This window comes from Primulina tabacum, chromosome 6 (assembly GCF_025594145.1).
Source record: "Primulina tabacum isolate GXHZ01 chromosome 6, ASM2559414v2, whole genome shotgun sequence".
In the NCBI taxonomy this organism is placed as follows: Eukaryota; Viridiplantae; Streptophyta; class Magnoliopsida; order Lamiales; family Gesneriaceae; genus Primulina; species Primulina tabacum.
Window position 1 is genome coordinate 42078946 of NC_134555.1, and position 24980 is coordinate 42103925.

The window sequence follows — 24980 nt, forward strand, 5'->3', positions numbered from 1 at the left end:
GATCGGTGAACCGTGTCAAGTAAGTATTTTCCATTAAAAAATTGAAAAAAGCAATTTAAGATTACGTTAGGCGGAGAAATTGGTCAACATTTTGGAAAAGCTGCAAAGGAAGATGCATACGAAAGCGGGAAACATCCAAGCAGATACGGCCTCGCAGCCAATTTTATGTTTTTTTTTCCTTTAATGATAATACGACCCATCAAATTCTAGGTCTGAATTTCACGCACACAACTGGAGGATTCGGAAATGGACGAGGTCAGGGCTACCTCTGCATGGGTCGCTTCGCAGTCCTCCCATGTCACAATCGACCCCGCAGGTGAGCTCGCATTTCCGCTCCTTTGCTTTTGGGTATTGTTAATGAAGGATTATGGGTTATGTCAAATGGGTTTCTGCTAAATCGCGTAAAGAGTGATCTTTTATTCCTTTTAGATTTTGATATATATTTGTGGGCTAGTCGAAAGTGTGCGGTGTTTGAATGGAAGTTGGGTGTTGTGTAATGATAATGGGATTTGTAGGCATCGAGAAAGTGGCGGAAACAGTGAAGGATTCTATACCGAAGGTGGAGTGGGATTTTGAAGGGATTCACTATTTTGATAATGGTCCGCTCACTGTTCAGTATCTTTTCGTGTTGGATGCCTTGAATTTCTGTTTCTGGCCAGGTATTTTGACCTCAACTTGTAATTTACAGCCGCGCTTAAACTGTTCTTGTCATGTGTTTACTTGTCCAATGATGAATTTTCGGGGTCTGCCTACACGGACCGTTTCTGCTTGTGTGTTGTTCATCAATTAACAAGAAGAAAATAAAGACAGACGATACTTTGATAATATAAAGCTTCTATATACTCTATTTCCGTGACAGAAAATTTATTGATGTGATTCTTCGACCATGAAAACCAAACACACTCGAAAACGGAGTCACGCCCTCGATTCCATGAAACAAATAAAATGTGGCGTTGTCTCGATATTTTTGAAACTAGTAATTGTTGTGATATTCACCTCTAAGCTGTGAAAAACCTAACAACAAATATTTACGAAAATAACAATTGATGTCAAACGAACCTTCAAAGAACTCGTCTTTGACAAGTATTAAACTTTGATAAGTTTGATTTGAGAAATACATAAAGGTGTATAAAAAGTCAAGCTTTGAAATTTGAGAGAAAAACTCAATTAATATTCATTCAAAAGTTCAAAATTTAATTGTTTACAATGATAAATTTTCGTCTATATATTGTTTACAAAAATAAAAGATATCAAAATCTAGTTACCTAAACAAGTTGGACTCTAAACTAGGTAAATATAAAATTTCACGCAGGTGGACTCACGCCCTCGATTCGATGAAACAAATAAAATGTTGTGTTGTTTCGATATTTTTGAAACAAGTAATTGTTATGATATTCACCTCTAAGCTATGAAAAACCTAGCAACAAATATTTACGAAGATAACAATCAAGCGAACTTTCAAAGAACTAGTCTTTGACAATCTGAGCGAAGAACAATCGACAAGCGCACAAAGTATTAAACTTTGATAAGTTTGATTTGAGAAACACATAAAGATATATACAAAGTAAAGCTTTGAAATTTGAGAGAAAAACTCAATCAATATTCATTCAAAAATTCAAAAGTTAATTGTTTACAATGATAAATTTTCGTCTATAAATTGTTTACAAAACTAAAAGATATCAAATCTAGTTACCTAAACAAGTTGGACTCTAAACTAGGTAAAGATAAAATTTCCCGCAGGTGTACGCGATCGGGCGCGAGATTCTTCCGCTCGGGCCTGGGTGTGTTCTGGACTGGGCGCGCTCGGGCGATACGATGTTACCGCTCGGGCGCGGAGTGTTCTGGAATTCACCATCTTGTACAGTAAGTGTGGCGCTCGGGCGGTAGAATTTGACCGTTCGGGCGCGGAGGCTTCTGTCTTCCTCAATGATCTTATGGCCCCCAAGCTCATTTCCATGCATCACGAACCCTTCGAGATTTGGCCCCGTGCTTACAAGCTCTCCTTGATTGCTCATGAATCCATGCATTGCCTCCTTGAATCTTTTTGTTCCAAACAATAGTACGCCATGCCCTGTCAGATTCATATTATTTATGAATCCGAAAAGTAGTATTTGAATCAATATTTTCCTTGTTCTTTGTATCCAAGATTGAATTGTTTAATTTAACTGTTGCCCTTCCTGTCCACCTATAATTTTCGTTAACTGGTCGTTTTTTATATATTTTTTGTTATATGGTTTGAATCAGAACCTTTAACCTGTGGCAGATAAGGAGTTGAGCTATGATCATTTAGCTACCGGATTGAAGGAAGCTCTTCATAATAACAAGTCTGCATTCGATGCAGATCGGCTGCAAAAGTACACTGGTCTAATTCTGCCTACACTTTTCGATCTCAACATTGTGTTTACTAGATTGTCTTATGGCTGCACCAAGAGTGTTCTTTCTCAAGAACACATGTAGACAAGTTAAATTAACCTGATTATGTACAAATTTATAAGGCTAAGTAGCTTACTACAAGTCTCTGTTTTTTTGCACAGTGTTTTAGTTATATTTTACCTACGTAACCAATTATTTTGCTACTCTACCTAGGAATATTTATCCTTACACTGTCTATCCTTTCACCGTTTCAATTTTTCTTCCTCATATAATTATAGAGAAAATCATGTTCCCTAGGTCCTGAACTACGTAAAATGTTGAAATGGCCAAGACCTTTACCTTTGGAGGATGAACGAGTGCGCTTACTGCATGAGGTGCAACTTTTTTCATGCAACTTCAAATCTTTTAGTTCAGTTCCCTTTTGTTCTTTAAGTTGCTTTAATTTTAAGGGTTCCCCCCATAAATCTATTTTGGTTAAGTTGCTTATTTTATCAAGTGGTTGTTAGGTGGGATTTGAGCTTGAGAGATCATTTGAGGGGAAAGCATCCAAACTTGTGGAATCTTGTCAGAAATCGGCCGCCAAGCTTGTGGCTCTCATCTGCCAACACTTTCCCGGTAATGATGGAATGTTGACTTGAATAAGGAGAACACATATATAGCTCTTAGTTTACAGTCAACAGTCTCTTTATTCTTTGGTGACAATAATTTGTAAAATGAAGTACATGATAAAGGTTAGGCAATGTTGCAGGATTCCGTGACCATACAGTGTACAAAGGTCGCCAGGTTTTTTTGTATAAAAGGGCTCAGATATTTGCTGCAGATTTATGGGGATCTTTCAAGGGTCAACAATATGGTGAATTTAATGACATTGAAACCGTGACAATGTTTGCCGACTATATTGTCCCAGCAGTACTTGAGCAGCTCGGAGTTTTAAAATTTAGCACTGCACTATCGCATGCAATAACGGCTAATGTTGAGATTTATTCTGGAAGTCAGGAGGAAGTAGAGCTGCGAGCGTGTTCAATTCATGCTGTGGAGGAAATAAGGGAGTCGATCCACAGAAAATCAGGAAAGCAGGTCAGTTTTTTCGATCATAGTACATTTTCACTTCTTCCTTCTATACTATGCAAGTCTGATGTAATATATTGGAGGTGTCTGTTCTTGGTAAATGCTTGATTTGAAATTCAAGGATTATTTGGTTCTGGTTTTTTATATAAATCACAGTTTCCTTACCTTCAACATACTTTTTTCTTTTTGACAACGTACTTTTTGAGTAAGAAGAGTTGTATAAAAAGCAGTGAATACTCTGCTAGCTCTAGTGCTTGGCCCTTTTTCTTTGAAGCACAAACCTGAGTCAGCTCTCTTCTCATGCAGGTCTTGAGTGTCGAGTTGGATCTCTGGTTGTGGGCATTTGGGATCCAGTGTTCTTCTCTTCAGCATCATCGAACACTCTCTATATATTATTGAGTGGACCAAATGATTTGTGGAGATTATTGGCATATTTTTCTTTAAGTTTTTGAGTAATGTCATCGGACAATGGTGACTCGGTCGATCATCCTTTTATGTATCTTATCGGACTCTCTATTTGCATAAAGATTAAATAGTTGAAAAATACTATTATAGCATTCTTAAGTTGCTATGATTCACGTTCTTCTAGCATTTATGGAGGATTTATGATCATCTCACATTATTTTTGGGCTCTCTTTGTGCATACTAGTCTTTGATCAACACAACAAACATTGGATTTGGTGGGTTATTTTTTTTAAATCATAGTCTCCTAATTAACCAGCAAACATAAAGTTTCAACTTCAGCCATTCCAACATATTTACCTACTCTTATCATCTTATTTCATGCCTCAGCTGTTTCCTCGATGGTGGTCAAGTTGTAGCACAGGGATTTTTGGTGGTGGGCAAGTTTCCATCATAAGGGCACTGTGGGAGGCCGGGATTCCTCACAAGCCTTGGTCCAGTAGGCACATTGCCTATTTTTGGACGAATATCCTGCTCGGAAATACGTTTCACTCAGAACAAAGAAAAAGATGGAACTTTAAATATGAAAGCTTAAACAAGGAAAGCTAACTTATTTTATGGCTGCCATCTTTCTGATGCCTCAGTTTTGGAAATGATGCACTTGATTGTCTAATGGTTCTTTATAACTTTGAATTTTCTAATGTCTGTTTATATTAATTATTTATACGAATCAATGCTATGGAAAATCAAGAACTAGGGGTAACCATAATACCTGGTCGAATATAGCGATTGGAATTGCAAGGGTGGCAACAGCATTGGGGGAATCAACTATTCCAGAGATCCTTCCTTCGCAAGGGCAGCATGAGAGTAAAAGATAGACCTAATAAAACATCATTGCATCAATTAAGCTTTTAATATGAGCAGCCTAACCTTTCTTCAATAGTTCATGCTACAGTATTAGTGTGGTGTTATTATTTTCGAGCCGTTTATGGTACAATATCTGATACTCTAGATAGTCTTCACATTAGTCTTATCATTTTCGAGCCGTTTATGGTACGGTATCTGATACTCTAGATGGTCTTCACATTAGCGGCGTGGCAGATAATGGACAAATGGTATGTGAGACTTTATACGTTGTATTAGGACGGATTGGGGCAGGAAGCAGACCTGTTCTTTAGAGTATCCGAATCTGGAGAGGTAATCAATGGCGTTGAGCACTGCACGCTTGTAAGCAACACTGGCATCCAGGTAGTGTTGTCGCCCACTCTCATCGACACTAATGCCCTCAAAAACTAACCATTCTGAGAATCTTGGTTCGACCGGTCCTATCTCAAATATTGGGTTGACATGCAAAGGAGTTGGCCCCATTGGAGTGAGGTACTTTTTCATGCCATCTCTGATGATTTCACATCTGATAGGAATTGAAGTAATTTTACGAAAATCTAATGACATGTAGGTGTATAGGCAAAGTTATGCATGCTGCTCTGAAGAGATCAATATCTTGAATTAAACAAGATCAATTCGTTCTATTTATTTTAATGCTGGAAAAACTCGATAAAATGATGAAAGGTATGTGTGAAATATACTTGAGCTCTAGGAAACCGCTCATCTCTATTGCTCCACAAAAAGCCACTTCACCGTCGCCCTGTGAAAAATGCATATCCCCAGTGCTAAGATTTGCTCCTTCTACAAATACAGGAAGATATATTTTTGAACCTCTGCTTAGATTTTTGATGTCGCAATTTCCTCCATTTTCTCTTCCAGGAATCGTTCTTGCAGCCTCTCTTGCAATCCTTTCCCATTCAGGAGTTCCTTCCTCAATCTAGAAACACCACAAGGTATTCGAAAATGCTACAATTTCTTGAAAAAGCTTAAGCGATTGACAATGCCACTTTTCTGAAACTGGGATCATTCTATTATATATCAATTTGCTTGTTAACTGCGAAATGTTGTTATCCTACCTTTCCAAGAAGACATCCCTTTGTCGATGGTAGGTTTGCCAATGGTCGTGAATGCAATACTTCACACAGTTTCAGAGACTGGAGACCAGTTTCTTCAAGTTCTCTTTCCCGTTTGTTCCATATATCAAGCAGTTCTGAAGAAGGCGCTGTTCCAACTATTCCAGGGTGTGTTAATCCCGGAAATCTGACCCCTGTCAAGTTTTTGTTTGCTCTAAATTCTGAAAGTTAGAGGCAAAGTAATCTACAGTTCATTTATTATTCAACATAAGTGTTTACCAGGTATATGAGGCGAGTAAGCATAAATTCCTTCAAAATACCATATAGCTTTTGTTGCACAAGGGAAATGGTCTGTGAGAAATCCGCCACCATTTTCCCTGTCAAAAATTGCAGTAAAACCCCATTCATCGCCAGGTAGAGGACCCAAGTTGCATATCTCTACAGCTAGAAGATCACCAGGCTTGGCTGGATCCCCATCCCTGTCCACTACTCTTATAGGTCCACTCAGATAATGCACCTGAGACAATACACATACCTGTCATACTACATTTGGGAATTTAATCATATTTTGTTTATTTAAATCTCATGTTGGAGTGATTTTTCCCAATCTTCCTGAATCCGCCAGTGGTAGGAAGCAATGCTGTGATATTAATTATCTCAATCTCAGGACTGGAAATGATTATTCTTCTATCAAGATTAATAGTATTCATTTCTTTTGTCATAAGAGGGAAATATCTGAAACATTGAAAAGATCTTGGACAATATAATGCCAAGAAACCTGTACTTACAGTTGAGAGATCTATGTGCTTTACATCAATTGCAGAGTCATCATCTGTTATTGACCCTCCAGTCCAGTCCACCATCTCTACCCTAAATACCTCACTGGTTTTTACCTCTGCCACCGGTGGAATGTCGGGGTGCCACCGATTGTGAAGTGGCAGCTTTTGCTGCCATGGCTTCTTCTTTAGGTCTACAGGAACCACGACACTTGGAGTTGGAGGGGCCATCGATGATTTTGGAGATTGTTTTTCTTGAACTGTTTGTTGTTTCTTATGTCATGGTTGTTATTGGTATATAGTCAAGTATGATATCGCGAATCTGATTTAGACTTGCTGACTGACTAGTGGCCAAGTTTTCCAATGGTCCTCAACTGATATTTCGATATTGTTTATTGATTGATGAGATGGAAAGCTGATATCCCACGGCATTTGGACAGATAAAAAATTGAAATAGAAAGGTGACAGTCTGGTGACTCAGATTACACCATGTTTAAGCTTTTGGGGTATGTAAATCTCGACACCAAATGGATAAGAAAAACAACTAATTTAACTTTATACATCTTACATGTTAAAATTGTACATATGCAAACTATTCGGAGTTTTTTTATGAATTACAAGATTATTGCTATAAATACTATGTCCTTCGAAGTTTTCTTATTGGGGCGGATGCAAAGTGCTTGAAAGTTTCTGCCTTGTGTGTGTTTTTGGGCGGATAAAGCCTATAAATATTGGCGAATCGAGATGGACATTCTGTAACTTAAATAAAAGAATATGCGAGAGAAACTCACTATTGACGGATCAGCAAACTTGATGTCTTGAGCAGTTTCCTCTTTAGTTATGCGACCACCACTGAAATCCACCATTTCAACCCTGAAAAGTTGTCCGGTTCGAACCTCAGCCACCGGAGGTATTTCAGGGTGCCACCGATTGTGAAGAGGGAGCTTTTGCTGCCACGGTTTCTTCTTCACGTCTATCGGCACCACCACACTGCAACCACGAGTACCCATAACCGATTTACGGATTAAAGTTAAAATGTCAAGTCGCAATTGGAAAAATTATTAGGTAAAGTGTAATGGTGCCGGGTAAAGCTATATCCACGATGGACCCAATCCAACAAACAAGATTAACAACCACTCGTTCAAGAATAATGAGCCAACTTACAATAAGTATAAAATGTCCGGTTGATTTGATCATACGATAGCTACTCGTACGATTAATTTAGTGGTCACCCGCGATTATTAAATCACTTTTTTCCACCTCTTTTGTCTAATCTTGGGTAGAAGAATTTTATTATCGATTTTTTTAAAGAAATTCAAATATTTAAATTATTCTACATATAACAAAATATATAAATAATGTCCCATTGAAGAGCCTTGATCTATCTTGTATAATGTAGTACGCAGTGGCAAACATGAATCCTTTCTAGAGGTAGATCCAACTAAGTTTTCCAATGTGACTTAGACATGATGTTGACCTGACGTCGACAGGAACACTCACATGTATGTGCAGTTTTTCAGTGTTTCTGATGAAAAAAATACTGAAATTGTTAAAAATGGAAAGATACGGTCATTCAATTCTTCTTCTATCAGTAATATAGTTGTATCATGTGTCACAAAGGAATCTCTCATAACGAATCCAACGTAGCACCATCTTAAATTTATATAGTAAGGATTATTATTCTTAAAATTGCTAGCTATTCAATCAATATCGATAACTCTAGTTGGTATACAGTTTCATAATAACTACACGATACGTGAAAACACTAGTGGTTAAAATTAAGCCGAAAACGACGGCCATTTTACGTAGTAATCAATCTTCAAAATTTTACATATTATATATATATATATATATATATATATATAATCTTCAAAAATCCTGATGAAATGGATGAGCATGGTCGGCTGCTCCACCGGATCGAATCAATAATGTTGTTCAGGAAAATGAGCAAGGTAGACGGACCTGTGAGCTATTGCTTCCATTGTGACCTGCAGACAGGGAGATGAACTCGTGAATGGGCGTCGGAGGGGTGTCCGGCGTGGTCACTCCGATGCTTAAGTCAGTGAATGATTCAAGCTAAGAACCAATGTAACCAAGTGATAGTTGTGATATTGGTGTGAATGAATGAATGAATGTAAAGAGAGAACCTGGTATTTATAGTAGGAGAAATAATGATGACCTCGTTCTCCGTGCTACCTACTAATTATAGTAGGACGGCTGAGCACACCCTATATTCTGACATGTCAAATCTTGCACTAGTCACGTCCAGCCCACTTGATTTATTGACCACTTGCATTAGTGTCAGAGATATGTCGGCTATACACACTGTTCATCGGCGACATTAAATACTTCACTCATATCGAGGCGGACCGAGTAGAATGCCTCCCGGGGGCTTACATGAGAGCCCGGGCGTCTGATTGTCCGGGGAATAGAGCCCAAGCTTGCGCCTGCCCGACGTCAGAAGAATCCATCCAGCAGATTGACCCTGATTTGGGAATCCATTTAATATCCCGGGTCATCGATGACCCGGGTCCTTATATATATATATATATATATATATAAACTTTTACTCACAAAATAATATTTAAAAAACAAAACTTGTATAGAGGTTCGATCGTATTGATCTACACTTGATTATTTTGAAGCGTGCGATTTCATTCCCAAAACGACAACGGCGAATGTCGTTTTCTGAAATGGTAAGGAATGACAAAAACTTGTGTGAGACGGTCTCACGGGTCGTATTTTGTGAGACAGATCTCTTATTTGGGTCATCCATGAAAAAATATTACTTTTTATTGTGAATATCAGTAGAGTTAATATGTCTCACAGATAAAGATTGAGAGAAACGATGTCATACTGGGAAAGTTGTACGTCCAATACTGAGTACCTTCCCATGCTCATGCAGAAGGGTTTGTATATCTCTTTTCTCAAAAAATTAAAAAATGATTTATTTTTTTATTTTATTCTCTTGAAATGTATATATATATTTTTCGATTTTAATAATCTATGTTGTCAAATTTTAGTTTAAGTCGGATATCATTGTTTTTTTCTCTCGACAATTTAGTTTGTTTATGATGTATTGCTGATATGTACAGTACTACATCGGTTATCTCAATGAAAAAAATTAAAGTTTCAAAAAAAAAAATGTATTTGAACAAGATAAAGATTTGGCAACATCTATAACCAAAATTATAATAAAAAAATAATAAAGATAATTTGTTTGCAGCTTGTTTTATACAACTGGTTGTATTTTGTAAACAATATTTTCAGCGTAAATTTCGTAATTTAATCATTTAAAATATAATTATTGTAAGTACTATATTTATAAGTGAAGACATGTTTTTGTTCATGACTTGTGATACCACCGGATCGAGGATGGGCTCGGCCTACTATCGGTAACTCAGATAGTTAGTGGCCCAGCATTCAGGAACTCATGGCAGGAGATCTATGCGGGAGGTCATCCAGACCGACCTCCCAAAACACCCATAGTCAAGGCAGAAAGAACATGGCCGACCTCCTATGCTGAGCTCCCACGAGTTTCCGAGTCGACCTCCCATATAATGTTATCGCACCGATTGGACATATTTTGGCCGACCTCCCGAGCCGAGCTCCAACATGGTCCAGAATATGGACGAGCTCTTGTCTAAGAGAGCTTCTATTCAGATATTAACGGGTAGTCCACGAAAATAAGGCCCAAGAGAGTAAACCCCGTCAAAATCTAACCGTATCTAGAATATCTAGCCAAATCTACAAGATCTAACCAAATTTTTCACAAGATTCTGAGGATCTAAATCTACCAAATCAGGACTCTATTTCTCTCTTATAAATACCAGATTTCGTTCATTGTCTATTCATTCATATATTCACATTCTCTCAGCACACACATTACTCTCTCAGTTTTCTATTCGGGCTACGCCAGAACAACCTTCCGGCCCCCTTCTAACGTTCTTGTTTGTGCTTCTAGATTTCGAAGGTTCGATCTGAGCTCTCCAAGTGAAGATCCGACCTCTCATCTGTCATCCCATATTTTAACAACGTCAACTTGGAAGTACAAAAGTTGGTGATATAAGTAAAGCATCTCTGAAAATAAAGTTATATACATAATTATAATGTGATATGAGAATCTTTTAAGTTGATCATGTCAAATTATGCATATTTAGTTATTTAATGATGAGTGTGGTGCTTTTAAATTTTAAAATGAAGTTTCTCGAATCAAAGTATAAGATAATAGAAGTAGATTTTTTTTATTTATAAAAAAATATATTTATATTATTGAGACGGGATGATAGCAAGTAATATTTTATATAATTTTTTATGTATATTAAGAAACTATTCAAAGTTCCCAACGTAGTATGACTTTTTAAATTAAATATTATTAATTTTTTGTCTTATAAAGAAATGTTGTTCGGAAAATGAATTTGAGGGATTGAAAATATTTAGTTTTATCAACATTTATGATGATGAAAAATAAAATAAAAAAGCAATAAGCTATCGAGAATCTAGATATGCACGATGTCATTGATAATCCAACGGTTGAGGGAGCCCCATCCGCGGAAACACGCAGCCGCTATCACCCAATACTTTGGAATCTAAGCCAACCCCACGAAACCACATCCTCTCCCTTCGACTAACCTAACTCCGGTTAAATCTGCTCCAAAACTTCAACCCCACTCTTCCTCTTCTCCCTCCAATTCTCCACTTCTTTATATATCCATAATCCACCTCTCTTTCTTCGCCCGACCCCCAAATCCCCAATCTCCTGTCTCTCGCTCTGTAGACGTTTTCTGGTTCTTCTTCTGTTTCTTGAAGCCCATTTTTGTTGCCTCTTGTTTGAAATTTGATGCATGCTGGTTGGTATTCTGCAAGATTTGATTTTTGGTCGAGATGAGTTGTAATGGCTGCCGGGTTCTGCGGAAGGGATGCAGTGAGACGTGTATTTTGAGGCCCTGTTTACAGTGGATTGACAGCTCCGAAGCGCAGGGCCACGCTACAGTTTTCGTAGCCAAGTTCTTTGGCCGCGCAGGCCTTATGTCCTTCATCTCCAATGTCCCAGAAAATCAAAGGCCTGGTACATAAATGTTGTATCATCTTGTATCATGTCGGTTTTCTTGTTTTGATGTAAAATGAGACATGAAACTAAAAGGGTACGTGTGTTTTGCTTGTTGTGTTTGTACAGCTCTTTTCCAGTCCCTCTTGTTCGAAGCAGCCGGAAGAACAGTGAACCCCGTCAACGGCGCGGTGGGGCTTCTGTGGACCGGGAGCTGGCACCTCTGCCAGGCCGCGGTGGAGACTGTCCTTCGTGGTGGCGCGTTGAAGCCAATTCAGAAGTTTCTCGGCGATGCATCGGACACCGACGCTTCCTCCGAGTGCTTAAACTTGTTCAAGCTTCAAGATCCCGGCCTGATTTCGAGGTCCAAGGTGCATAAATCCCGCCGATTCCCCGACGAGCCGGTCAAGATCATGCAGCTCTCTGATCTGGACCTCAGTCTTTCAGCTGGTTTCCAGGGCAAGAAACCAAACCCTTTACCAGAAAAGCGGCGCCTCGGGAGCCCATCGATGAATTCTGAAGAATCTATGACGACAACTTGTGGAGATCAACCAGCGAATGAAGCTAAACTTCTGAACCTGTTCACTTAATTAGGTCCCAAAAGCTACGACAACATTTCTATTAGCCTTTTTGTTATCTATTTTCATTTCTCTTGTTTTTCTTTGAACGGCTTTTCCGGGAATTTTATTCCGGCATGAAATTGTAGATTCCCAGGCGCGAGATTTCTCTCTTTCTCTTCTCAATTCTTGTTATTATTGTGCTGTAAAAGAAAAGGAGGGGAAATGAAAGTTTTACCTGTAATTTTAATAATTTGCGCCTAATGACTCTTGGACTTGAACAATTGTACGTTCTACTCTGTCATTCTTAATCTTTCATAGTTGCTAAACACATATATATACATATATATCACGTATGATTTCTCTCTTTGGTGGGCTAAGTTCAAACATCAAGTGAAAACCCTATTCAATTGAAAATTTTGTTAATTCCGTGTGGTATAGGATCGAGATTTTATGATTAAACCGATACACAATTAACTGAATTTGACAATATAAATTATGTAATATAGTTAACTGGCAAAGAATATTATTTGATGATCAAAGGGATTATTCAAGAATCAGCCCCCAAAATCCCATTCCTATTCCCGTCGAAAGAAGCAATTAATCTTGGCTTCTTGGGGGTCGAAAGCTGACTAAACCACACCTCAGAATGGTTCAAGAATTAGGATTAACGAGCCATTCGTACTTATCCACAGATCAAGAAAAGTATTGTACACTTATCCAAATATATTTTTGCCGCTTTTTATTTTTATATTTAAAATTCAAAATATTAATTTGAGGTAGGGTTGGAAGAAAATTGTGACAGGGACTGTGTTTAATTGGCTTTTATTAATTAATCAATGAATGAAATATCGTGTTTGGGGACCTTTCGGCGGACAGAACAGCTTAATTCTCGGAGGGCCAGAGAGAGATATATATATTTATCGCAAGAGAGAGCAATGAGTTGGCTTTTGGAGTGTGCAAGAGACGTGCATGAATGTATATTCTACTAACATATATAACTTTTGGAGAAAAAATATATTTTTGTTTATTAACTTGCAAATTTTTTATTTTTACATTGTCGTCTATCAATTCATAATTTTAATAATATAATTCATATTTTTTAATTTTTGGTTTTTTCCACAAAAATACTTAGCGACTGACACAAATAATGTGATGCAACATCAATATTTCAATAAAAAAATATTAAAAGCGAAAAAATATAAATTAATACATTGAATATGTGAATTGATTAATAATATAAATTAAAAGTGTACAATCTACGAAGTAATTTTCCCAATGTAAGTTACTTATATAATGTTTAAATCAATAAGTTTGCAGTCCCTACTTAACCAGGAAGATGGTGGCCGTATACGTACAAAGGCAAAGTCCCAAAAATAAATTAAACAGTAGATTTCAATTCAAGTGGAAGCAAGTGGTACGGTCCACGTCGTCGTTTTGCGAGCCTTGTCTAAAATTATTTTATTATTAAAGTAAGGATGAAATTACTTAAAATTTTGTGCAGTTCCTAATTTCAGGCGTCCTCAATTCTGGATACTATGAGCTAAAGGAGTCAATGTATAAGGGTCCTACTTACGATTAAATCTAAATACTGAAAACTACTTGCATTCAAAAAAGAAAAATAAATAATATATTTTATGATTTTTGTAATCATCATTTTCATGACAAAAACATGTGTGAAACGATATCACGAGTCATATTTTGTGAAACAGATATCTTATTTGGGTCATCCATTAAAAAATATTACTTTTTATTGTGAATATCGGTAGAGTTGACTCGTCTCACAAATAAAAATTCGTGAAAATCGTCTGACAAATACGCCTATTCCATTTTCATTACAACTACTAGTACCATGTAACAACTAGCCTGTGGACACACGCCGCATAGCGATATGGATCGGTAGAAAGTTATTTTATTCATATTTTTATTAGATTCGGGGAATTATGGACTAGATTTGGGTAAGAGGCTTCCACACACAGGGGTTGTGCAAGTGGAATATATTATCGTGGGACCCTAAAAAATTGCAATATATTTTGTGTATCCAAATCAGGACAAGAAAGAGAACAACTGTGACGCGGATTTCACCACCGTTCATTTTCATTGAATTTGGCCAATCACCACAAGTCTTTCCAAGCTTCTTGGCGTAGATCCAAACCTAGCATTTTAATAATATTTATTTAGTGCGTCCCTTTGTGATTATTTTAACACGTAAATTGAAGGGTTCATTCCATGTTTGTTATTTAAATTCGTTCCGATTCGGGTGAAATCACTTTTGTATCCAAGTTTTTTTTTTTTTTTTTTGGTCATAGACACATAGAGCGCTCAAATATTACGATATATTATTGACATGTCATTGATATACATGAATTTGATATCAAAAAGTGTTAATGTATCTCACTTCGCGCCATCATTTCGAAAAAACAAGAATGAAAACAAAAAAATTTTCTTATTGGTTTTACCTCATACTATTTTACATAAGTAGATAAATAATAACAATTTTCAATAAAAGTTAAAAAGTAGTTACTCTTAATGACTTTTTCTTAACAATATACTACAGTATTTTATTAGATAGACAGATATGTCATAAAAACATTGGTGAGATAATTGATCTTTCAGTGAAAATAAATATATTTGTGTATATTTTTTCAATAAAAAATACATTTCCAACTTTCAGTTTTATATTTCATCGAAATCATTTACCAAAATATTAGTGTGTAGATTGATTTACTGGCAACTACCCAATTTTCTAGCTCGAATATTTTTAATCTGTTGTTATCATTAAAATAATTATGATAAGATTTTTCGAAAAATACGATAAGCATAGAGCAAATTTTTTTAGAGGGCCCGGTAATTAATTATTATGCACATGTTTTATTATGCAAGTTGGCACTGCAAGTGGAGAGTGTGACGTTATTATCCATCCTCATCTGATTCCATGCTGCATGATGCACTTTTGAGATTCGGAATGTTGGCCATTTTACCTGCTTAATTTAATCAACTTAAAGGTAAAAATTATCATTAACTCCATAACCCAAAACTCATTTTTTTTTATTGCCTTATCCCTTAAAAATTTGCATGAGCTCCCTAATTATTTAAAATTTTCAAGAATATCTTTGATTTTTTTGGTAGATGAAATTGTTATATCTATAAAGTCGATCTATTCTTTAAAGGCATATATGTTAAAAACATATAGTTACACTAGGTTTTTAGTCTATATAACAAAATTTTCTATTATTATTATTATTAGACCATCATGCTTCATAAAATAAATTTATTTTGTTTTTAATCTATTTGACCAGAATGTCATTGGGTTATATCAACTGGATTTTACAAACTGATCATCACAGTCTAACCATGCAGTTGAAACATATGTTTCCCGATGTAAATCTATTCAACAGTACTCAACACAATCTTGTGTCATTTTCTACCTCATGATATATAGTAAAGAAGTTTAATCATGAAATTAATACACGAGAGGGGGAAGTCTTGGTTATTTTATTCAAAGATACAACATATTATTACGCAATAACCTCATGTAGAGGAGAAAAAGCTTGTTTAGCTACTTATCGTAGCTGGAATTACAACATACATAAGCTGAAAATATTACAAATTTTTATTTTGAGAGAAAATGAAGATATTGAATTATGTCTTCAGTCTTTTTTATATCCTAATATATATGGAACTCTTGATTGATTTGAAATCCGGAGTTCAGACTTTTCAATTGGCCGAAAACATCTTTTAGTTTGTATACCGCTAGTTATTAATGGTATGTCATGTTGTGGTGGTTGATTGGTCTGTCATCCATTAATTGAGTAGTTGGATCACATAACTTCTTTATCTTTGTCAGAGAATTTTTTGCTTTTGTACGGTCTCCGAGAAAAACGTGAGTTGTGTGAACCTTCACCACTTGGACTTGTCCCCGCATTACGATCAGATCTGGGCAAAAAAACTTTCTAGAATTCCAAATCTTTATGGTTCGGGCATTTTGGCGGATTCCTTATGACCATCTTCTCTCATGAGTCATATTGCAGAATTTTCGACAAGTTTTTTTACTCTCCGAAATCTTGTTGTTCCACATAAGATTTCTTTTCTTTTCTAATATTTCATTTGCAAAACTTGTAGTTTTTCATGCCATGATATTTAATAGAAATGATTCATTTACAAAATTTTGATAAAATTAATGGAAACTTGAATTTTTCCAACTCTGTGAGACAAACCCATAATCCTTATGCTCGTCTAGTGGAGATGTCGTCTTCATTGAGTGCTGAAACAAGAGGTGTTTCACTTTCCTAGAGGATTCTTGAAGAACTTTTGGATGTTCATGTCTGGTCTTCTCAGCTTGATGAAGTGAATGACTTCTTGCGAGCCTTTCTTGGCTGGTTCTGGTGCTGCACTGAAAAATTAGAGCTCCACAATATCTCATCTTGACAAATAATCATTATTTTCCCATGTTCATGAACAGTTTCCTGGATCCAATTTGGTAGTGTTGAGATTCTTGTAAAGCTGAGTGATGTAGTTTAAAACTGAGACAAGAGCTTCAAATTCATATAATGCCATTACGTCATTGTGATATGAATTTGGTTTCATCCATATCTTAAGATATGTACTCAAAAACTCTCCATTTGTGAAACACTTCTCAAAAGCTCGGGATCGACTTTTGCAACATAGAAGACTAAAGCTAAACAAGCCTGCTCAATTTTACTGTACCGTGATTCTGCTGGCTTCAACACTCGAGACTAGGCCGTTTTCTCGCAGGAGTGTTAACGCCTCCGCTTTCTCTCTTTTTTTTTATTCGCGACGACTGATCTAAGAGTATATAATAGAGGGTGGGTATAAGCCTGTAAACTACCTGTTATTCGATCAGATACAATGATCTTATCAACTTGTTGTAACCTACCTTCAACTTTTGAATTTAAGGCACGCCTATTGAACTTGGTTCGAAGCATTTCAATGTGTTCTCTCAAATGTGTCTGCATTTTCACGATGACATCAAAATTAGTGTTGTTCGTCTCTTGTTAAGAAATGTACAAGAATATTTTCATAAGATTTAATAATAACAATATCGAAATATGATTTTTACACAATGCTTGTCATCTATGTAATCTAATATTCTCCGGTTTAAATTTTATTCTATATTTCAATAAATATTTTAGGTATAGTTTGGTACATGGGATAAGAGAGAGATTGATAAATAATCCTCATTATTCCACGTTTGGTACCTTTTTAGAAAGCCCATCATAATATCATGGGCCCGCGATAAATAATTTTATATGTGATAATTTTAATCTAATGATAAAAACACTACAAATGACTTAATTGCCCTCAATATATAAAATTCTAAACGCTATTGTTCTCTTATTTCACTTGTAGGTAGAAATTAAAATCAAATAAATATTTTTATTTATTTTTATATATTATATAATATGATAATTATATAAATGAACTCGAGATGATTATATAAATGATTTGTATAAATCTCAATAAAATTATTAGTATCACTCGATTAACCTTAAAAATTTATATTTGACTTGACTCACAAAATTAAGGGTTCAATTATCATATTATTATATAATATATAAAATTAGGTAAAAAAAATAAATCATGCAAGCACTGTCGGCGCATGAACAAATAAGAAATACGAACTCAAGCAACAACTTTGAAATTATAAAATTTATTATGATAAGGTTAATTTTGTCATTACAATCTAATATATAAATTTAATCACTCTTATTAAAATCATACCAAACATTAAATATAATATCTCACATCTTATTTATCATTAACTTATCCTTATATTATATATCACATGTTTATCATATCATGTGTACCAAACTATGCCTTATATTTGTGTTATCAACCTTTAAAGTAAATTTCTTTGCAAGTAAAAAAAATGAACATTTTTCAGAAGCTATTTTTACTGCATAAAATTCGTTTTCGTTGATATGTCATCTTATGACTTCTACATTGAGAATATTCCACTGTAATACCTACATTGTTGTTCTTCTTTTGATATGAGATTTGCAAGAACCGATACATACAAATTATCATTGCATCTATGTATAATTTCAGATTATCTTCATCTCGAGAAGTTTTTTACAAATCTCTTTCAGTTTGCTAAGTCTTTTTTTGTGTTCTTTTGTCTATATAAATCTTGTATCTTTTTCCAGTAATGGAATGAATATTTTCTTATATTTTGCTGGGTTTTTGATGAACATTCCAGCAAAACTAACGAGCAACAACTCCTAAGAAAACCTTGGTTTGTTCATCATGATTTCACCATGACTTCTTACCGGAAAACCTGGACTAGTGTATGGTGATATTCATGCTTTGATTAAACTAAGGTCCAAATATTCTTTGATAATAATCTACATATCCATTTGATCAATTATACTCACCGGGATAGACTTGCATATAACAAACTCATTTTCTCTGTCTTCCTTAATTTTAAGGGTGTCTGGAGCTGGTTCTTTTCCCACAATGATGAGGAATCTTTATTGTAGTTTTCTTTGATCATTTTCTTGATATTTTTTAGGGATACTTTTGTTTCGAACTTTATATCTTTCTAGTATTGATTTATTTTAAAGATTATATTTCTTCTGGTTGGAGGTTTTGATATGCTCTTAATTGAAGCATTTTTTATCTAAAACGTCAAGAATACTTCATTTTTGGATTATAAGGTTACCTTAGGATTCTGATATGTTCCTCTTTGCTCCTAATTTATAGCTTTTGTTAGATTTTCTTGTAAATATTCCAAAGTGTTAGAATAAGTCTTGTAAATAATTAATCTTAAACATATGTTCGGATCTATAATTTTTGAGAAAAAATCTTATTCTCAAACATTTAATTACACATTAATAACATCATTGTATTTTTGAAATAATTTTACCTTGATTCTGATATCATTTTTGGCCCAATAAAACAATTAATAAATGTGAGTATTTTTATTAGGGAAATTTTAAACAAAGTTTTTAAGATACAAGGAGTAAATAACAACTTATATTTTATGGGCACTTGGACAGTCCATATTTAGTCTTGGAGAGACATGTGGCCTTTCATGGGATTTCAAGGTCATTATATTATATTTGGTGACATGTTAAATAAATATTTGAAACTATATATGACTAAAATTCTAGGAACTCCAAGAACTATATGGTAAACTATTGTTTCAACGGCAAGAGAAATTGAGTTCGTTCATTGTTTTTGAGCTGTAGAGATGTTTGTTAAAATTGGATATCGAATAAGATCTCATTACAAATTTGTAATATCGATGTCATCTGTCAAATGAGCTATAAGTTATCGGTCAATTTACTTAATTTCGATCATACTTAAGATGTGAAACTGAAGATAAACTAGACTATCGCTGGGGCAAAGGCCTTGGTCTCACCTTGATGATATATTTAACTAACCCTTTTTGGCCCCAATCCTATTTCTTTAAATTTGGAACTTCAGTATAATAAAGTTGGACATTTAGTGACAAAAATAAAATAAAATATAAGAAATAATGTAATTACAATGAAAACTAACAATTAATCTATGTCAGAATTTGGTTTGACTTATAAGTTGGTGCTGGCATCAAACTCAAAAAATAAAATAACAATTTCTTTGTTAAATGATAAATATAAAATCAACAACAACAACAAAAAACTATTATTATATTTGATAATTCTGATTATAAATTACCATTTATAACTACATTATAATTTTAAAAAAACAAAAATTGATAACGATAAAATCAATAATTCCTTGAACACTTGCCAAATCTTATTTGTTTCACAATGTTCTTGAAACAACGTAACGTGATCTTTTTTCTGTGCAAATCAACAAACAACAAAGATATATATTATTGAACCAACTTGTATGTTTTGATGAGCAACAATTCCTCTCTAATTAAATCTTCCACAGGTCAATCCGGATATTTCCGTTGCCTGAGCCTCCGGTCCTGACCCCGACCCGACCCAACTTAGTCATAGCTTCAACAAAACGAGCATTAAAGAGCTGAGGATTGGAGGCCCAAGCGTCGACGGTGGACCTGGACCTCGTGTCCGTAAATAGGATCTGATCCGAGGTGAAGAGGCCCATTCCATTCTGAAGGTTTTTGAAGTATGCATTGTCAAATTGCCTAGGCGTGGTCGGGTCTATGTCAATGGCAACCTGAGGGTCCACGTTCTTCGGGCACATTTGCTGTAATTGGGTCGCGTATTGCCTGTTCAGGGTTGGGTCCACCGGGTTGGATGCGCTGAAGTTGTAGATCCGGTTCGCGAATCTGTTGCAGTGGGAGAATCCAACGGTGTGGCATGCTACACGAAGTATCAAGAAATGTAAATGGATTTATTTGCTTGTCCATTTGTGAAAAAGTTGGCAGCTAGTCAGATATGAAGCATGTGGTGGTGGTTTCAATCACTTTAAGTTGAATAGATAGTGATGATACTGTAAAAATCATATCAAATCCTTAATTATATTACATAGAGATATGAACGGCTCTAGTTGTCATGTTCAATAAAATTTCTTATTACAAAATATTGTATGGATATGTACAAATCTAGTTATCATATATTATAAAAGTTAAAGACTCTTCACCTATAAATAAAAGCTTATAACTCTTATTAATGTACGTCTTCTATATGCAATTGTTTAGTTTTTTTGGTGGTTCGATTCGATTCTATTGAAGAAATCAGACTGATAATCGATTTAAGGTATTTTAATTAGTGTGATTTTTTTATCACATCAGATACGATGAGACTACGTACTCGATCGAAATTCTAACGTAGATTGTGCTTATTTATTTCAAAATTCCTTGCATAATTTCGAAAACAAGCTTGTGGTGAATGTTTTTTATGAACACCTATTTAACTCCGATTCAAATTTCCTAAACATTCTCTGTTTACACGACCATCATATTAGGGATGACAGCGGGGTGGAACGGGGCGGGGGTGGGAGCGGGTTTGTCATCCCCGTCCCCGAATTTCATCTCCGCCCCAATTCCCACTTTTTCGAGTTCGGGGATCAACTTCTCATCCCTGCCCCCATCCCATTCCAAAATTATTAATATGGTAAGATGACAGTGGGTTCAGAGATTTTCTCAAATCAAAACTTATCTTTTTATATTATTATTAATGATAATATTAATATTAATATCAATATTAATAATAATATTATTAATACTAATAATACTATTATTTTATTATTGATATTATTTTCGGGACGAGTTCGAGGATGAAGATAGTAATCTCATATCCATCCCAAACTACTTCGGAGATTTTTCGAACCCAAATCCAAAAAAATCGGAGATCTCTATCCCCATTTCGGGTTTTTCCTGGGGCCCTCAAGAGAAAGTTGTCATCCTACCTGTGAGGAGATGACCCGTCTCACTCCCAGTGCGAACATGGACGACCCGACCCGATAACCCGTTTTCTAACCTTTTTGGGACGCTTTTCCTTCCATATATGGTTAAACCAGTCGTGGCTGACTATTTTTTGGTGGTCTTTGTTGCCGGATTCCTTACTTAGAACATCAGTCAGCCCTTGTGATTTCTACCGGTAAAGTCTACGTTGAAAACAAACATTTGATCAAACGAAAAATTACCGGAGAGAGCAATCATATCTGTCTGATTTAATCCTCTTCTAGCAAACATAGCATTAAGCTGATTCAAGTTGAAGGTCGGCTGAGGCAGATTTCCCTCTACACTTGCAGCAGTTGAAATCAGCCCATCCAATCTCCCTAATTCCACAGCATATGAGGGTCCACCAGCCTATACGAACCATCAATTGGAGATCACAGAAAAAATATTCAAACTTCATACTCTAGTATTATATAGTTTAGAATTTTCATATCCAAAAAAATGGACCATACAGACCAGCGCAATGACGTCCCTCGCAGCCATCACAAGGATATCTGCACAAGAGACCTTATTCGTGCAGCTGGCAACCGCGTCAACTGCTGCTTTGGCTTTAATCACGGTGTCAAATCCATCACCAGCCAATGATAAGTTATCCGGATGATCTTTTTCAGCCGTATTCCCTGGAGTGGATGCCACTATAACTGATGCATCGCAACCCTGTAAAAAAGAATGAATTTTTTCCAAAAACCCGAATAAAAAAAAGTAAAAAAGAGTGGTCGAAATGGGTATGTACCGAGACGAAACAATCGTGGAAGAGGAGACGGATGGTCGCCGGGACTGTAACAAAAGTTTGGACGAATTTCGTCGTGACGGCCCTTCGAACGATGTTTTCGACGTCCGGGCAAATGTTGGCGTAGAAATTTTGTCTGAGTTGTGCTGAAATCGAACTTGAGAACAAAATAATGATCAGAGAGAGTGGTAACAATAAAGTAGTTTGATACTTATATGAACCCATTTTCGTGTGGTTATATGTGCCAAGCAATAATTAGAGCAGTGCAAGAGGTAATACTTATATGATGAAAGATTTCAAGGTTTTCACAGGGACTATATTGCCACCTAATCAAACCAAAAACATATTTTTAACTACTAAATGCAAAATCATCCTGTAGATTAGCCTGATTTCGCCTTTCGAAAACATTTCTCTTACTTTTCGGCAGTTTTTTGTTAGAGTGATAATATTATATCAGACACGTCAGGAATAACATGATACTTGTTGTATTATTATTGAATTTCATCGACTTAACATACTAAAAACCAAAACAAATAATTTTAAAGAACGATTTTGCTAATTTTCCCTGATTTAAAAAAAAAAAAACATAACGAATACTTTGGGTTTCTTCTGGATATGATGTTTCTACTTGAATCCAAAGGTGTGAATTAACAAAACTGGTCAAATTTGCCAGTTGTCATCGAATATTTCTACTTGGAAAAAAATAAGAAGAAAGACAATGTAGAAAGTTAATAGTATTCGGGGGTATGCTTGTTCTTGGACGTGTGATTTGAAAGAGACATTTTAAGGTCAAATTATTTAATTATGGCCGCCTTAATATATAAATATATATATTTTTATCAATACACAGAAACATATAAATAAATACAATAGTTGTTGTAATGTTACATTTTGCCTATTTTTCTAGTTGCTTTTAATACTTAATATATGACGTTATTCTTGTTTTGATGAAAGCAAAAGGTCATGGAATCTCCCAAATGCAGAAAAATTACAACGGGTTTTCTTATTTTACATTTCACCATTCTACGTTATAAAGGGAAAAAAATAGAAAAACAAAAACTTTCCTTCTTCTAGTGTGTGGACATATGGTTATTTTTGGAAGCAACAGTAATTGAAATGAATATTATTCGGTGTATTTTGTATGCATATTATATATTTTTTTATATAAAAAAAATTAACAAAGATTAAATGAAACATATACAAGCATGTACATATATTTGAAAATAATAATTTATAAAATATGTCGAGAAATGATCATTGTAAACAACGTGTTTGGACTGATGTACGGTTTGAAAGTTACAGTGCTATAAACAATTATAAATTATGATAAATCGACAAATGTTTTATCTCATCAAACTATTTAATATTTATTAATATCAGGATCAGAATAATAGTGGTAGGATAAATCTTTTGTATTTCAAAATTTTAATAATTCTTTTTGTTTTCACCTCTTTCCTAATAATTAATAATTAAACAAAAGAAAAACAAACCCTCGGTGTTCAGAAATATTATCACAAACATTTGTATCCAATTAATTAATAGAAAAATATACGCGTTGAAAATTTAATATATACTTGTAATTATTGATGATCTACTTTAGCTAATTAAGTTTCTAGGATATGTAGACGTTGATAAGGACAACATTAAAGTCTTCAAAGAACCCCACCAAATTATTGGTATGTTTAAACGTATTATAGTTTCGTGAGGGGTTAAATCCAATAAAAATAATTTATATTGGTCGTTTACTTATTTAATTTGAGTAATTAATTGGTCAAAGAAAACATGTGGCCATCTAAAAAATTATTAATCTAAGAGATACATGATGGGAGAAGGGTTGGTGGATAGGAATAAAGCATTAGTTCGTTTCAAATTATATAATTTCAAATCTTATCTTTGATTTCTTTTTTAAATCATTTGTTTTGTCTGGTGCGTTCGTAAAATATATATGGAGAGACTTCGGGACATTATAATTTTCAAATTTTTGAATTTATTATTCGTTTGTATTCAAGAGGATTGTGGCATCCAACATCTTATTGAATGGGACGCGTACAAAACTTATAAGAAAAAAGAAAAATATTCAGCATTGAGGATGAAAGCAGTATAGCTAGTCAAATGTTATATAATATAATATATCTTAAGCTAGATGTGAATTTATTATCTTATACTTTATCAACGCATAGTGCATCTACTTAGACATTAATGGGTCGTGCTAGTAGACTTATGAGTTCGGGAGCTACCACTTCTATGATCAAGAGTTTCTAAGTCACCAAATGTGGAGAAAAATCAAAATTTTTTTGGAAATTGTGCGTGTTGTCAGATGATGTTGCCAACATTTCATTTGTGAACATATTTCATATTTGTTTTCATGTTTCTATTTATGTTACATTATGCTATTAGGCATTAATAGGTCATGCATAAACATAACATTGTGATATTGTTGGTCAAGAGGGTATGCGTATTTCAACAGAGAAAATTCGATGAAAATCCGGATTTTGCTAGAAATCCAATATTTGTGATTTTTGATGATTCAGTGGTGTTAAAATCAATGTGGATTTCAATTCTGGAAATTATTTTGAAATGATTTTGGACGCAATTATCTCAGTAACTTTGGTAAGTGATTACGGGTCAAAGCTGATATGGTCTCCTACGAGAACTTAGTTGCTGACTATCGT

General features: G+C 34.9%; 4 protein-coding genes across 6 annotated transcripts; 2 read left to right on the plus strand and 2 right to left on the minus strand.

The window, feature by feature from the left end:
- Positions 1–73: 73 nt before the first annotated feature.
- Positions 74–3970, plus strand: LOC142549672 (uncharacterized). The gene is made up of 8 exons (XM_075658744.1): positions 74–141; positions 209–316; positions 516–659; positions 2264–2362; positions 2671–2747; positions 2880–2988; positions 3122–3450; positions 3748–3970. Exons 2-8 carry the CDS (start codon positions 247–249, stop codon positions 3838–3840), a joined length of 921 nt encoding a protein of 306 aa, XP_075514859.1. The 5' UTR covers positions 74–141; positions 209–246; the 3' UTR covers positions 3841–3970.
- Positions 3971–4126: 156 nt separating this feature from the next.
- Positions 4127–7696, minus strand: LOC142549671 (uncharacterized). Of its 3 annotated transcripts, XM_075658743.1 has the most exons (8): positions 7369–7696; positions 6590–6748; positions 6081–6318; positions 5805–5995; positions 5430–5665; positions 5011–5254; positions 4616–4723; positions 4127–4374 (listed from the first exon to the last, which is right to left on the minus strand). In XM_075658743.1, exons 1-8 carry the CDS (start codon positions 7585–7587, stop codon positions 4252–4254), a joined length of 1518 nt encoding a protein of 505 aa, XP_075514858.1. In that variant the 5' UTR covers positions 7588–7696; the 3' UTR covers positions 4127–4251. The 3 variants fall into 3 exon arrangements, with proteins under 3 accessions (XP_075514858.1, XP_075514855.1, XP_075514856.1); XM_075658740.1 differs by lacking the exon at positions 6590–6748 and having other exon boundaries at positions 7369–7691; XM_075658741.1 differs by lacking the exon at positions 7369–7696 and having other exon boundaries at positions 6590–7088.
- A 3519-nt stretch (positions 7697–11215) lies between these two features.
- LOC142549673 (LOB domain-containing protein 37-like) lies at positions 11216–12485 on the plus strand. Its single transcript, XM_075658745.1, has 2 exons — positions 11216–11645; positions 11754–12485. The coding sequence occupies exons 1-2, from the start codon at positions 11462–11464 to the stop codon at positions 12212–12214; spliced, it is 645 nt and encodes a 214-aa protein (XP_075514860.1). The 5' UTR covers positions 11216–11461; the 3' UTR covers positions 12215–12485.
- A 7435-nt stretch (positions 12486–19920) lies between these two features.
- LOC142549674 (peroxidase 51-like) lies at positions 19921–22643 on the minus strand. Its single transcript, XM_075658746.1, has 4 exons — positions 22312–22643; positions 22035–22235; positions 21764–21929; positions 19921–20478 (listed from the first exon to the last, which is right to left on the minus strand). Exons 1-4 carry the CDS (start codon positions 22531–22533, stop codon positions 20069–20071), a joined length of 999 nt encoding a protein of 332 aa, XP_075514861.1. The 5' UTR covers positions 22534–22643; the 3' UTR covers positions 19921–20068.
- Positions 22644–24980: the final 2337 nt, after the last annotated feature.